Source organism: Lepidothrix coronata, unplaced genomic scaffold, assembly GCF_001604755.1.
Source record: "Lepidothrix coronata isolate B3197 unplaced genomic scaffold, Lepidothrix_coronata-1.0 Scaffold107, whole genome shotgun sequence".
NCBI classification, from domain to species: Eukaryota; Metazoa; Chordata; class Aves; order Passeriformes; family Pipridae; genus Lepidothrix; species Lepidothrix coronata.
In genome coordinates this window covers 2843025-2857485 of record NW_016690287.1, presented here as the reverse complement: position 1 = coordinate 2857485, position 14461 = coordinate 2843025, and the positions used below count along the sequence as shown (strand labels likewise).

Below are 14461 nucleotides of genomic sequence, written 5' to 3'. Positions count from 1 at the left end.
TCAGTGTAGTCATTTTTACTGAATTCAGCAGAATCTGAATTAGTTTGTAATTCAGGGAAGCAGTGAGACAAGGGAAAGAACTTTTTCTGTTGCCTGCCTTTGGAATAGGATGCAACAGTTCCTTCTTCTGTGCTAATCAATCTCTATTTTGGCATTAAAATTAGTAGGAGAAGGATTGGGCCCAAAAGCTGAGAAATGTTTCTGTAATATCCTGTTTTAATATCTTTTTGAATAAAGAGGCCAAGCTGTGTTAATGGTTTTCTCAAATGCAGACACATTATCATAAATCCTACTGGCTTCTGAAATACTAGTTCCTAACCTATTAATTTTCAAACTATATTGTTTTAATATTAGTTTTCTCAGGGATTTCAATTAAGATGTAAGAGATATGACCCTCCCCAGTGGACCTGAATACATCAGGCAGCTGGAAGTGTTGGCTTTTTAATAAGACTTGGAAAAGTCTTGATGAAAATCTCAGCCAAGGAAATCCTATGCTCTCAAAACCCCAACACAGACATCCTGGCATGAGAAATTTTGCAACAATCAACACAGCCGGTTTCAGTATCACGCTGTCCGGGACTGAAGGGTTGGGAGACTGCTAACAGGCAGTAGAAATTTTATTTATTTATTTATTTATTTAGTGAACATGATCACTAGCTACAGTCTTAGCTTTTTGGGAACACCCAAAAGATGTTACTGTCCGATGGCATTCATTAGGATCAATGAATAGCCCTGGTTGTCTCAGCTCCCAGAAAACAGTAAATCATTCCTTGAGGCTGCTGGTAATAAAGGTCTCGCTTGTAGCAGTTACAGCATCATGGCCAAAGAATGCACGGTCATGGAAGCTGAACTTCCCTCCTGTCTGTCAGGGTGCTTCTGCCAGGTCATGGCTAAACCCTGTTGGCAGGAGAGGGTGGGAAAAGTCTGCACTGCTGCTGCCTGCTCCCAGGACAGAGCAAATGCCTCTGTGAGTTCTGTCCAACCTCCCCCACCGGTGGCAAATTTGCTGGAGTAATTTGACAATCCCATACCCACTTACAGTGTGTGCCACCATGGTATTATCCAGCATATCAATTTCTGTGAGCAAGCAAACTGGCCTCAGGTTAAGTCAGAGACTGACTTTGGGACTTCACTCAGCAACAGCCTAATTCAATGCCTTAGGAGGATCTTTGAAGACTTTGAACTCATTCTTTGTTGGTAAAGACATTACAACTCCAGAAGTCATTCTTCAATGAGAAAGGATAGAAATTTCATTTGATTTGAGGGTGAGGGTGTATATCAGTTTTTTATTTCAAGGTGCAGCTTAGGACACCATAAAAGCAGTTGTGCTGCAAAGAGAACTGTTATAGAAATTCTTTTTCTTTCTAGTTAGCAAATGGGATGGCAACAGGCCAGGTTCCCAAAGGACAAAAGTATTTATATTCTAAAGGTTTCCATTTGAATTCTTCACAGGAGGTATTTCTTTCTTGCCAACTAGAATATTCTGCCAACATAGTAGAGCTGGGGAAAGCAAATAAATGTTTTGGAGGTACATGTTTCATCTGCTGCTGTTGAAAGTCTGTTTTGGTTGGTAGTCTTAACTGAGTGAGAATCTTTCTACCTGAGAATAAAGAACTTAAATCAGTCCACTTTCTCCTCTTATCAGCATCTAACCATGACTCAGCATGCTGGTATCAGGTCATCTGAAGTATTGATAAATACTTCAAACTCATACCTCTGAAGGAATACTGGAGAGTGAAATCCATGCATTAATGAATTACTTGAATACTGTTACGAATTCTAGGAGAAAGCTTTGGAAGGATAAAGGGAATTTTTACTTTAGCATTTTCTGCAGCGTTTGCTTCTTCATAGGATTAAATATTTATGTCTGATAACACTACCCATGACTAGCTCCTGGTAGGATTGTGCTTTTTGTCAGAGTAAGTTTTAGTCTTATACAAAGAGAATTTTGTGTTTTGGCCATTATTCTTGCAACACTGAAGATGTGCTATGACACCAAAAAGGGTGAAGATTGTCAAGCAACCTTGACAATCAGTGGAGTTTCATGTTATTTATATTGCACCAATGCCCTAAACCTTGTACCAAGAATATATCCACAAGCTTAGTCCCAAAGAGTTTGCAGCCCAGAATCTTAAGAGGCAACAGGTCAGTGGTGTTGCAGTGGGAGGGAAAAGAGTTGGGATGTAGATGCAGAATGAATTAGTGAGGTAGCATAGTCCCATGGCTTCAACAAACACTTTCACAGATTCAAGATGCTTTGATCACTCAGGAGAGTGATGGTTGATCACAGTTTAGAGCTTTACAGATTGCTTCTGCCAATAAAGCACATGAACATTTTGAAGAGAGTTCCCATTAATACTAAGAAATCTGTGTTTCTCTGCTGTTAATTAGAATGTCTCATTGTGACTTCTTTTTTGTTGTGTGTTTCTTGTGTTTTGTTCTGTGATTTATGGTACCTCCTGAACAGGTAAAAGATGACAAAGATAAAGGAAAAGCACCCAAAGAGGAAATGAAAAGTGTCTGGGATCAGAAGAAGGGTGTTCCTGAACAAAAGACACAGAACGGAGAACGTGAACTCGCTGCCCCAAAACTTAAACCTACTGAGAATGCTTTTGGGTAAGTTTCAAGTAAGAATTGAGCTCACTTATGTTATAGCAGAGCAGGGGCCATCTCTGGGTCTCTGCTTAATAGCCTTGTAGCAGCTGAGTAGAGGAATTGTGTTGGAAAAATCAGCAGAGGCTCAGGCATTCATTTGGTTTGGGTATATGGTTTCTAACAACTACCCCCGTGTTGTTGCAGTAACAAAATGAAGTACAGAAAGCAGATTTCAATAGCCTTGCTCCCTCAGTAGAGACAAGTGTCTTATTTTCACTTTGCTGTGGATTTCCTTCCTCATTTATTTCTAATATCTGCACAGAGGCCAAACAGATTCTGTGGGACAACCCAGATTCTGTGTTCTCTAATTTTTTCGGTCAGATCTCAGCCTTTACTTTAGTAACCTATTGCCAATTACCCACCTGTTTTTAATTAGACTCTGTATAGCAGAAAGAAGCACAATCCAGTTGGGAACTCCTGAAAGAACTTCTCCCTTGATTTCAAGGCAAACCTTGGAATTAATGGCTTCTCTAGAAAAGTGGGTTTTTTTTTCAGTTAGGTGAAAATGTTTTCTTTCTTTTTTTTTTTTTTTTTAATAAGCTGGGCCAGAGTTTGGTTTTTATTTTTCTTTTTAAGGAAATATTTGCCTTATGGTTATATTGGGAAATTCAATGAAGGTAACAAATTATTAGTGAATATTTTATTTAAAAGAATCCTTTCTGCCAGTTAAAACCAGGGAACACATGAAGTAGAAATTAAGTTCTTCCTTTTAGCAGAAACCCAGGGATGAGTAGGTTAGAAATCTAAATTTTTCTCCTTCTGCATCTCTCTTCCTCCTACATGGACACAGGCAGAGAAAAGGTTAAGCTTTCCAGGCACTTTGAGAAATCTGTGCATGGCACATGGGATTTGCTATTGTATCTCCCCTTGTGATTCTTCCGGGAAAAACAAACTTTCTCAAAATAAAATGCAGTTCAAAAGACCCTGGAGACACCCTGACCTAAAGCCAAAAGACAGAGATGGAATAGCAGGAAATTGGCCTTGCTCAAAACTGTCCTGCATCATGGCTTGGGTCACATCATCAATAGCATGAGAATGGTTTTCTAAAAATAATTTTGTTGTGTTTTCATTTGCTTTACTTCCTGCGGGAGATGGGCATTAGAGGCAACATGTGGATTTGAGTTTTCACTCTTTATTTTTCTATTTCTGCTTTTCTTCTACTGTTTCATAGAAGTGGGAATAAGTCTATTGAGTAACCTTTTATCAGCTGAGTAAAAGACTTGGGTTGGTAACATCAGCAGAGGCTCCAGTGTTTATTGGTTTGTTAGATATTAATTAGGGCTCTTGGCCTATTTTCTAATGAACTGCCTCCACAGAACTGGGCTTTGTCTGGAACTATCCTTTGGGGTTTTTTGGTTGGTTTGTTTTTTTTTTAATATGAACATATCAATTATAGTCAGAAAGAATATAACTTGGCTAATTCTCAGCAGTGAGGTTTGAGAACAAAATAGAGTAGTGGAGGCTAAAGAAAAATACAGAATAAACCCCCATTTTATGGCTTTCCCTTCCCATCTTCCCTCTCACCTACCTCCCTCCCTATTCTCATACAGGATTGCAGAAGTCTTAAATATGATGTAACATGTTTTTGCACATTCTTCTGTCATTTTTGGATCCCACAAACCACTTCTTTCCTTCTCCTCCGTGTCTGAAAGTGGCAATCATCTTCACTTCTTAGCACCAAAGAGGTGCTTACGAAACTCTTCCTCCACTCAGCATCTCAATGCTAATTTAGCAATATCGACAGTAGGCAACAGAGATTCCCAGAGTCCCTTGAAAACAGAGCATTTGGAAGTGGAGGAAAAAAAAAAAAAGGAGAATTACTGCCAATTTATTGTTTGGTATTTTGGATTATGCAGAATCAGTCCTGTGAGCAGCATGAGAATAAAATAAGCTAGAAAACGTCAATGTCCTCTGTTGTAAAGAGGCCAAAATAATCACCTGAGGTCTCCAAACAAAAATGTTAAGACTGGATTCTGCAATTGGCTTCTATGAGATGAAAGCTGAGAGCAGCTATTAGTTTCACTGAGGCTGTCTGCACTGAAGTTACTGAGGACTTCTGTGCTGATGTAGAACAGAATGGATCTTTATTAAGAGAATCTTAGCAAGTGTTACATTCTTCATTCTCTTAATTCTGAAGGTTGAATATTTGTCCTTGCCAGGGAGATCATTGTGTCCATCAGAAGTGTTCTCTTGCATCTTTTTGGGCCCGAAGCTTGCAGGTCTTGGTGGGTTGGCAACACAGACTTCAGAGACAAGAGGCAACGAAAAAAAAAAGTGAGGTTCCTAGGTTTGTTTGCTGTAGAGTCTACAAGCTTGCAATGAAGCAGGAAAGCCTTAAGATAGCCAGGGATTTCTCATGCCCTGTGCAGCTTTAGGTACACTGGATCCTTAGGAATACTTAGTGCCTTGTAGAGGCTCAGGGAACATTTTGAGTTCTCGGTACCTCTGCAAACTGAATCAGAGGTATTTCAGGCTGGGCAACCACACAAAATCATACTTCAATATTGTTCTTCCCTTTGCTTTTCAAGGGGCTAAATGAAATTTCACATAAAGTTTCCAACGTTTTCTCGCAATACTTTAGTTAATTGCATATGTGTTTTTAATTTAAAAAGGCAGGAGTTTCTTTCTGTAATTGGGCTTCACTACCTGATGCAAACCCTTATTCATGGCCATTTATTTTAACTTGACACATGATGGAGGGTGATCTTGTGGTTATACTCTCATGGTTTAAGTGATTGCAATGCAAAAAACCACAAGACTGGACATGTAGCAGAAAAGGATTGTGATAATGTGATCTTAGGGAAATATAAATTATGTACTTTTAACTCTAGGTTAGAAAATCATGTAGGAGACTGCTGGAGGTAGACACCTTTACAGACCTCTGGGACTTTTTTTCTTTAGCTTTGCTTTGTGGTGTTACATCCTGGCATGGAAAAGGCTTTCTAAAACCAAGTAAATACATTGCAAAATAAATGCCAGTCTTTCGTACTGAACTTGAACAGATGAATTTTGCTATTTTGCTATATTTTTTTTCGGGATAAAATTCCTAAATCATGCATGCCATGCTAGAACCAAATTTCATCCAATTTAGTAAGATCATGTGAGGGCAGAGAACTCTGTTAGTAGATTTTACTATGATATTGAAATCACATAATTCAGCTCTGGTCCTACAGCCTGTTTTATATGGTTAACTCCATCTGGATGTGGCATCTATCTGAATGAAGAGCACCTTCCCAGGATTGGGTGTAATCCACTGGATTGCAAATTTATATGATATATGTTCTTCATGTTGTCATTTCTAACAGTTATTGTTGGAATATTTGATTTATATTGTACTCTGCAACACTCTGGTTGCATTAATGAAGTCATTAATATCCAGGTTTTTTTGGATACCAACAGTACAAGAAGTTTTTTAGAAAACTTTATTAAGTACCTTCACTTTCTGTCTTTCTGTCTCTTGTGAATAGCACACTGATACCTCTTAGGTACCTATCTCCTTGTCAGCAGTAACATTAAACACATTCAGGGAGCAGACATTTCTCTAAACACTGGTGTGATAGTTATTTAACAAAGCAATGATATTTGACTGTTGAAAGTATACAATTCACCTATGCACATTCTTTAGGTTTGAGGCTTGGGTTTTTTTGCTGTTCTTTCTTTCTGTCTCATATAACACAGCTGGTTGGAAAACTTCTGTTTTTCTCCTGTGGAAAGTTACCGTTAACAAATAATTTCTGGTTTCTTATTAAAAAGCCATACTTTCCCTAGAAAACATCAGCAAAAACTCTGGTGAACCTTTCTGTTCTTATGTGCTGGGAGAGCTGAAGTGATAGGTGTTGTAGATGAGATAGGAACCTTTTCAGGTTTTTTTTAAAACACCGTTGAAGCTGTAACACTCCCTCCCCTCTCTTATTTCCTTCTATTTTCCCTGAGTCAAGTAATTTGTTCTGTCCCCAAAGATGCTTGTCTTTTTCTAGAGGATTTATAAAAAAATATTTGCCTTTGAAAGTAAAGGATTCCTGCATCTTTTATTACACAGAACATAGCATAATATTTTTGCTGTGAGGTCTTTATATGTAAATTTATCCAATTTAAAGATAGCAGAGAGGAGTTAGTTATGGCTTTCCTTTGCTTTGTTTTGTATATGAAGTGTAATATGATTTTGGAAGTGTTTATAAGCAAACTGCAGAGCAGAGTTGTGGAACTGTAACAGTTTGCTGTCTACAATAAGGATGCTGATGAGATATGATACCTCTTACTGAAGTTACAAGAGATGTTAAGTATTTCAACTTCAGTTATTGGATTCTTTAAAAATGGAGGTGGCACAAGTTCTCAGGCAGACTGGTGAAGCTCCTGTGTTCACACAAGCATATGAGAGACTCCTTCCTCACTGGCAGCAGATGGGAGAGGTTTTCTTTGTAGTACCCCAGCCTACTAACTCCGGATGAAAATGTTTTGGGCCTCTCGTAATTTGCTAGGAGCAAAAGGTTTTATAAGGAAATATCTTTGAGTGCCGTGCTCTCACACTGCTGGTGAGCACATGGCAGCAGGTAGCTCTGGACAGGATGGGAAAACACGTGGGGCATCACCTTCCCTTTCATTTCTTTCCTAGACGCTCCAATTTGAGAGGGACTGCAAATGCCGAGGAATCGAAGCCAGAGGCTCTAAAGCGACTAGAAGATCAGCGCCGTCGTCGAGGTGAGAATGACAGTGAGGAGCTAGAGAAGTTAAAGGAGAAGCAGCAGGAGGCAGCAGCAGAGCTGGATGAACTGAAGAAAAGGAGGGAGGAGCGCCGGAAAATCCTGGAGGAAGAGGAGCAGAAGAAGAAGCAGGAGGAAGCTGAAAGAAAAGTCAGAGAAGAGGTAAATGTAAAGTATGAAGTGTTAGACGTGGGTTTTGTTGCCTGATTACTACCATACTTCCACTGTCTTTGCATTAGTTGATAACTCTGTGGCATTGTCTGCAGAGACACTTAGGCAAAAGAAGTTGGTGGGGCTGAAGGTCGATGGGTCTGTATTTAAGAAAAGGGCAGAATGAGGCCACAGGAGATTGGCTTATAGGTGAGGAAGGAAAGTGTGACAAGGAAGGCAAGACTGAACCCAAACATACAGGTATTTCTCATTCTTAGATCTGCGTTTGCTGAATGGGGAATTGATGCTGTGGCTTTGCTTTAAATTGTAGCCTTTATCTGAGTCCTCTGGATTGTGGGCATTGCTTAGTTTCTTAGTTCCTGTCAGGAGATGGTCTGTTGCAAGACACCTTGATTTCAAATGCAATTAAAATCACCCCATTTTATAACCTTCGGGTTTAATTGCAAGTATGCTGTATTTGATATCAGGTCACCACATCATATAGGTGCTCTAGGGAAGACCTGAGGTAAAACATACAGTCATGCAAGGTAGAAAAAAATTTTACTATTCCTGCCTCAGGAAAAGCAGGGCTCTAGTATATGTATTCATGAGTCGGGATTTCATTTGCAATAGTTGCAAATTTCTTATCTTCTTGGGGATGCAAATTATTGGGGGAAGTGTTATAGCCACAGAGTTCAGGGTATCTATTTGACATTACATAAACTGAATTACAAAGCGCATGTCAAAATTCATCTGTTGCAGATAAACTGGAATGCTAATTTTATATATAGTTACAATGGGCTAGATCTCATTAGGGAGATATTCCTGTCTATTTAAATATTGAGTACTCAACACATCTGTTTTCTTGTACTTCCTCTGCCAAGGGACTCTGCAAATAGGATTTCCAAATCTCTGGTGCATCATTTAGGAATCCTAGTTGTTTGGAAAACAAATGGTAAATGAATAATAATGATAGTTCCTGACAGCTGAGTGCCAATTCCTTTAACATATTAAGCTCTTTACAACAGAACTCAATAGATGCCAAGACCCCCCCTTAACCAGCAATCACAATGATGGTGTTTGAAGGTTCTGGTTTGACTTGTAGCTAGTGAAGTAAAACTCATCTCTTTAAAGTAGTCTATCTGGACTTCAGCAAAGCCTTGGACACCGTCTCCCACAGCATATTCCTGGAAAAACTGGCAGCCCATGGCTTGGACAGGGGCACTCTGTGCTGGGTTAGGAACTGGCTGGAGGGCCAAGCCCAGAGAGTGGTGAGGAACGGGGCTGCATCCAGTTGGGATCCGGTCACTAGTGGTGTTCCCCAGGGATCAGTGTTGGGCCCAGTTCTGTTTAATATTTTTATTGATGATTTAGATGAGGGGATTGAGTCCACCATTAGCAAATTTGCAGATGGCACCAAGCTGGGGGGGGAGTGTTGATCTGCTAGAAAGCAGGAGGGCTCTGCAGAGAGACCTGGACAGGCTGGATAGATGAGGTTGAATCCAACTGCATGGGGCTCAATAAGGCAAATTTCCAGATCCTGCACTTTGGACACAACAACCCCAAACAGCACTACAGGCTGGGAACAAAGTGACTGGAGAGTAGCCAGGCAGAAAGGGACCTGGGAGTTTGGATTGACAGGAAGCTGAACATGAGCCAGCAGTGTGCCCAGGTGACCAAGAAGGCCAATGGATCCTGGCCTGTGTCAGGAATAGCGTGGCCAGCAGAACCAGGGAAGTGAATCTGCCCTTGTACTCGGCCCTGGTGAGGCCACAGCTTGAGTACTGTGTCCAATTCTGGGCCCCTCAGTCCAGGAAGGATATTGAGGTGCTGGAGTGTGTCCAGAGGACAATGAGACTGGGGAAGGGTCTGGAGCACAAGTCCTGTGAGGAGAGGCTGAGGGAGCTGGGGTTGTTCAGCCTGGAGAAGAGGAGGCTCAGGGGAGACCTCCTCACTCTCTACAACTCCCTGAAAGGAGGTTGTAGCCAGATGGGGGTCAGTCTCCTCTCCCAGGCAACCAGCACTAGGACAGGAAGGCACAGGCTTAAGCCTCCCCTGCCAGGGGAGGTTTAGGTTAGATATTAGGAAGAAGTTCTTTACAGGGAGAGTAATTGGACATTGGAATGGGCTGCCCAGGGATGTGGTGGAGTCACCATCCCTGGAGGTGTTTAGAAGAGCCTGGATGTGGCACTTAGTGCCATGGTCTGGTAGACGAGGTGGTGTTGAGTCAGAGGTCTTTTCCAACCTGGTTAATTCTGTGATTCTGTGAAGGCAAAATTGTAATCATTTAATCTTCATTTTTTTGGGCACCTACCGATTTTTGCTTGTGAATCATTAACCCTGGTGCAATAAATGTCAGAGCAGATGGACAGAAGAACAGTACCAGTATGATACATGAAAATACAAAGGAACTGAATTTGAGTCTAAATGTGCTTTTTTCTCTCTTTAAGTGTCACTATATGACAATATATTTGGTGACTTCGCTGGGAGGAGACACTAAAGAAGTGCAGACTAGCTGTCTTCCTGGCACCTTCAATACTGAGATGAATTAGCACTAATGCATTTATAGATTTTGGACTGGTCACTGAACTTTTTTGACTGGTATGAGAGTCTGTTCTTAGAAAATTTGGTTTGCAAGACTCAACAACCCTGTAACGGTGATGTAGTTTCTGAAAGAAAAGGTAACCATTCATATTTTTTAAGGAGGAAAAGAAGAGGATGAAGGAAGAAATTGAAAGAAGAAGGGCTGAAGCTGCTGAGAAACGTCAAAAGATACCAGAAGATGGTGTATCTGAAGACAAGAAGCCATTTAAATGTTTCAGTCCTAAAGGTTCATCTCTCAAGGTAACCTCCTCACTAACATCTATATGTACATAAAAAATAATGAGATTTGTAGTCCAAACCAACAGCCAAACATCAGAGCAGTGTAGAAATACTTGTAATCAGACCTAGATAGATTTGATAGAGTTTAGCCTGAAACCTCTAGCGGAAAGACTTCATTCATTGGGATGATTGAAAATTAGAGATCCTTTCTAAAAATAGGATCTAGACTAGGAGTTATCTGTTCTTGTTGATGAAAAATATCTGAAAAGGATCTTCACCTTCAAGAGAAAATTATTTGGGAAACTTAGAGCTGTATTATTTTGTTGCTTTTCAATGTTAATTTATTATAGGAGTGCCTTGTGAACTGGAGTAAAATTATAGAATTGTTTAAGTTGGAAAAAACCTCTAAGATCATCCAGTCACAAATCTCCTCTCACTACTTCCACATCCACAATTATTTTCTTCCTTGCCAGATTACTTTGTCTTTAAACATATTCAGCCTAACCATCATTAATTGAAACTGATCCATATGAGAGTTCTAGTTTATGTCTAATCCCCCCAAAGGTAACATCTAGAAGTACTGGGCTGGATTTAATTTTCTTACATAAGAAGAAAAAAACCCACCTTTCTGTTGCTGAAGAATTTCTGAATTATGTTCTGTGGCCTATGTTATATTGGAAGTGTGATGAATCAATTAAATGGCCTTTCAGCATAGAAGAGGAATCCTGGCTCCATTGAAATTATTGTAGTATTCAGTCCAGTTGCTTTCTCATCTCAAGCTCAAACTGCAGATCTATTGATTGTTTTCAGCTATCTCTCCCTTTTCTCATTTTGTATTATTAGTCATTTAGGAATCCAAACTGTTTGTCAAAAAAAGGCTGCTTAGTGGAAACTAGGAGAGAAAAGAGCCAGGCAGGAGGTTATCAGGTAGGAGCTCATTGAACCATGAAGTGGATCTCCATGAGATTAAGAACAGTATTTGTTGAGTGAAAAACTGCATTTGATCAAAATTACTTTTCCACTCACAGAGACCTGCACTTTGATCTAATTGGGGGATTCGGGTCTCTACTGCTTTGGGTCCAGCTCTAGCAAATACAGTGTCCAAATACTGTTGAATGGACTTGCCTTTGATTTCTAAGACATATTTGAACCTGAAATACTAGGACAGAATACAAAGCTGCAAGCAAAGATTGCCGAGCTTCTCGACTTCCTGTTAGATAAACCTGGTGTTGCCATTTTGTTTGCTAAAGATGATGCCAGTAACAGACACTATAAACACACAGCTTCTTTGCAGCCCTTCTGGGAGGGCTTCCTTTTCTTCTTTCATTTATTGAGATGCCTTTTATGGTGTACCTTTGGAGCTTTCATTCACAGAAGGCTCAGAATAGAGGAAGTTGTACTTGAAAACACAAAATAGAAACATACAGATTTCGGGGAAAAAAACACTGAATTTAGTAGGATTTTAAGGGCTTTCAGATAACTTTTGGACTGATGCTACACTATTCTACTAAGTGTATTTTTAAAGGGAAGCTGAAATTTTCCATATGTCTTTAAGCATTCAAGGTACATTTTTTTTGTTATGATAATTGCTGCTGGATTTTACAGCTTGTTAGGCAGAATTTGTTACAAAACCTGATATATGCAACTCTACACATTTTTTTTTCTCTTTCTCTGCTTCTCTCTCTGAGAAATCAGTGATACCTTCCATGTAATTCCAGACCAGTGTCTGTGGGTGGCCAGTGTAGATACGTAATACTGTAGAAGTTCACACCCTAAACTGTTTCTTGGCCTTCTGTGGTTAATAGCTGAGAAGAGAATAATCTCAGTTTAATAGCATGATGTGAAATTTGATGTCAAAATCCAGTTATTAAAGGACAGTACGTTTTGTTACCTTGAGTTTGGACAGACTTCTCAGGCTGGTCTAACCTGGTTGGTACACAGCTTTCTCATTGCTTGCTATGCCCTGCCCAAGTTATCTTTTGACTTGTAAAGCATCTGGCATATGTTTTCTCCCTTGATGAATGTATCATCTTGTTAGACATGTCATAAGTCATGTGAGAACCCCAAGTGCATAATTGTGGCTGGGTGGTTGGAATTAATGAGAAAAGGGAGGCTCAGTATAAAAATACCGCATGATACATGTGCACATTCCGACTTCTCCTGGATAACAATCTGGCAAAGCACATTTTTTCCCTTCCCTGTCCCTTGTAACATTGTGATAAGTTTTGGGGAAGAAAAAGAAGTTCCTGGGAGTGGCTTATATGAGGAAAGTAGGGCATGCTGATTACCAAGTGAACTATAAGAACAAAGGAAAGAAGGGAGATAATCTGAGAAGCAGGGTGGCATATTGCCATTTTATGGATGCTGCATCAGGCAAGACATGGACTAGCATTGCATGCAGACTCAGAATTGAGAGGAAAGGTGGGCAGCTCATCTCCATGTACTACATGGATCATGGATGCACATATAAAAATGTATGTATACAAACATGGACATAATATACATACATGCTTACATTTAGAAAGACCTTCTGTGATCATCTAGTCTGGCCTCTAACAAATCACAGCCTACACAGTGTTGACAACTCCTGTTGTTTAAACTGTTAAATACAGTATTTCCCTTAAGCCTGAGGCACTACTTCAGCACGACACAGCATGGAGTCCTCTCAGTGATACCATGAGGGCTGGTCCTTTCTGGGGAGAGAATGAAGAGAAAGCATGCAAAGTAAATGCAGACCGAGTTCATCACTAGCTCAGGGACAGAAGCAGCTTGGATTTCTCAGGGCTGTGTGGAGCCCCTGTGGGCAGCAATAGCACCAAATGTCTGCTCAACCTTTGCCCTTTATCTTGTTATTTTTTTAAATAAGGACGAAGACTAGAACAACCTCTGCTGCTCTCCCATCTGGTTCTAGCTCACACTTTCCTCAGCTTAGTTCATGCAAAGGGTGCTGCACTCGAGGAATGAGCTTTCCTGAATAAACTTTGTCCATTTTGCTTTTTAGACAAGTTCATTCCTCACGTTTTCTTTGGGAAGGAGGGTTACTGACTTCTTGCATAACTATTCTGTAGGTTAATCAGGAGAGAACAGGATATTTCAAAACTAAGTCTCCTCCTGGGGGTGAACTCCCCCTCTACAGAAATGCAAAAGCAGTTAGGCATTAAGGGGAGGAAGCAATGACAGGAGGCTGGGAAACACAGGCTGATGTGGGAGCCAGCACTGTCTGCAAGGCAATGCCGACAGCTAAACCAGAAGATAGACTTTTCAGAGACTTTTTTTCTTTTGTCTTTGTCATATCTTGCTATTGCTCTCAATACCTGACAACTGGAGCAGTGACTATAAAGAATTAGGCTTCACAAAAGCAGTTCTTCCTAGATGAGCTACTCTTGGAGCAGAGGGAAAATAGAGTGGTAAGAATAGTATTTATGACATTTGTTTTTCCCCAGTCTTTTGTGCTGATGGCAGCACTCTAGTCTTGTAGGTAAACTGGAATAGATTTGTACACTCTGAACAGATGCTGCTGACAGCAGGAAAAAGCTCAACTTTATGAAGTTTTGCTTTATGAAGCAAAAGAGCATGTGAGCCACTCAGGGAAGATAAGGAGAAGCCACTCTACTCCCAAGGACTACCACACCAAATGGATTTCCACTACATTCTTCCACATGTTGGATGTTAGGCAAAATTATAATACAGGGTTTTCTGTTTTCTGTGTGCATTTTTTATTCCCCTTCCTCCTTGACCCAATTTTTAGAAGAGTTTTTCTATACATCTATTTACAAGTTTCTGCTGCATAATATCCAAATAGACAGTTTAAAATTCCTAGGACTCATTTAATATGTTTGTATGAAACAGGTTTTACTGGGAATATCTAATGTTTTTTGTTTCCCAAGTTCTCATATTGTTAGGTGGGAGAGATGCAACCTGTGTTCTTTCTCTCTGGTCATAATTTAACTAAGGGCTGGCAGGCTGACTTTCTTCAGAATTTGTGTGTTCTGAAAGTATTCCTTGGTGAGAAAACATAGTCCAAGATATTTAAGAAGAGCCTTTTAAAAGGAATGTAGCAAAAAGATTATTCTTAGTTTCTGGTCTCAAATTGAGAAAATATCTTGCATTTTATGCTAACCACTTTGCTTTGC

General features: G+C 40.1%; 1 protein-coding gene across 4 annotated transcripts in view; it reads left to right on the top strand.

Moving 5' to 3' along the window:
* CALD1 (caldesmon 1) overlaps positions 1-14461 on the top strand; it is a 55387-nt gene that overhangs the window by 28627 nt on the left and 12299 nt on the right. For 3 of the 4 annotated variants that reach the window (XM_017823929.1, XM_017823930.1, XM_017823932.1), the window contains 3 exons: positions 2468-2616; positions 7268-7517; positions 10209-10349. In XM_017823929.1, the coding sequence (XP_017679418.1) occupies positions 2468-2616; positions 7268-7517; positions 10209-10349 (540 nt within the window). Of the gene's footprint in view, positions 1-2467; positions 2617-7267; positions 7518-10208; positions 10350-11119; positions 11124-14461 lie in introns of all 4 variants that reach the window. The other variant, XM_017823931.1, reaches the window with a different exon arrangement.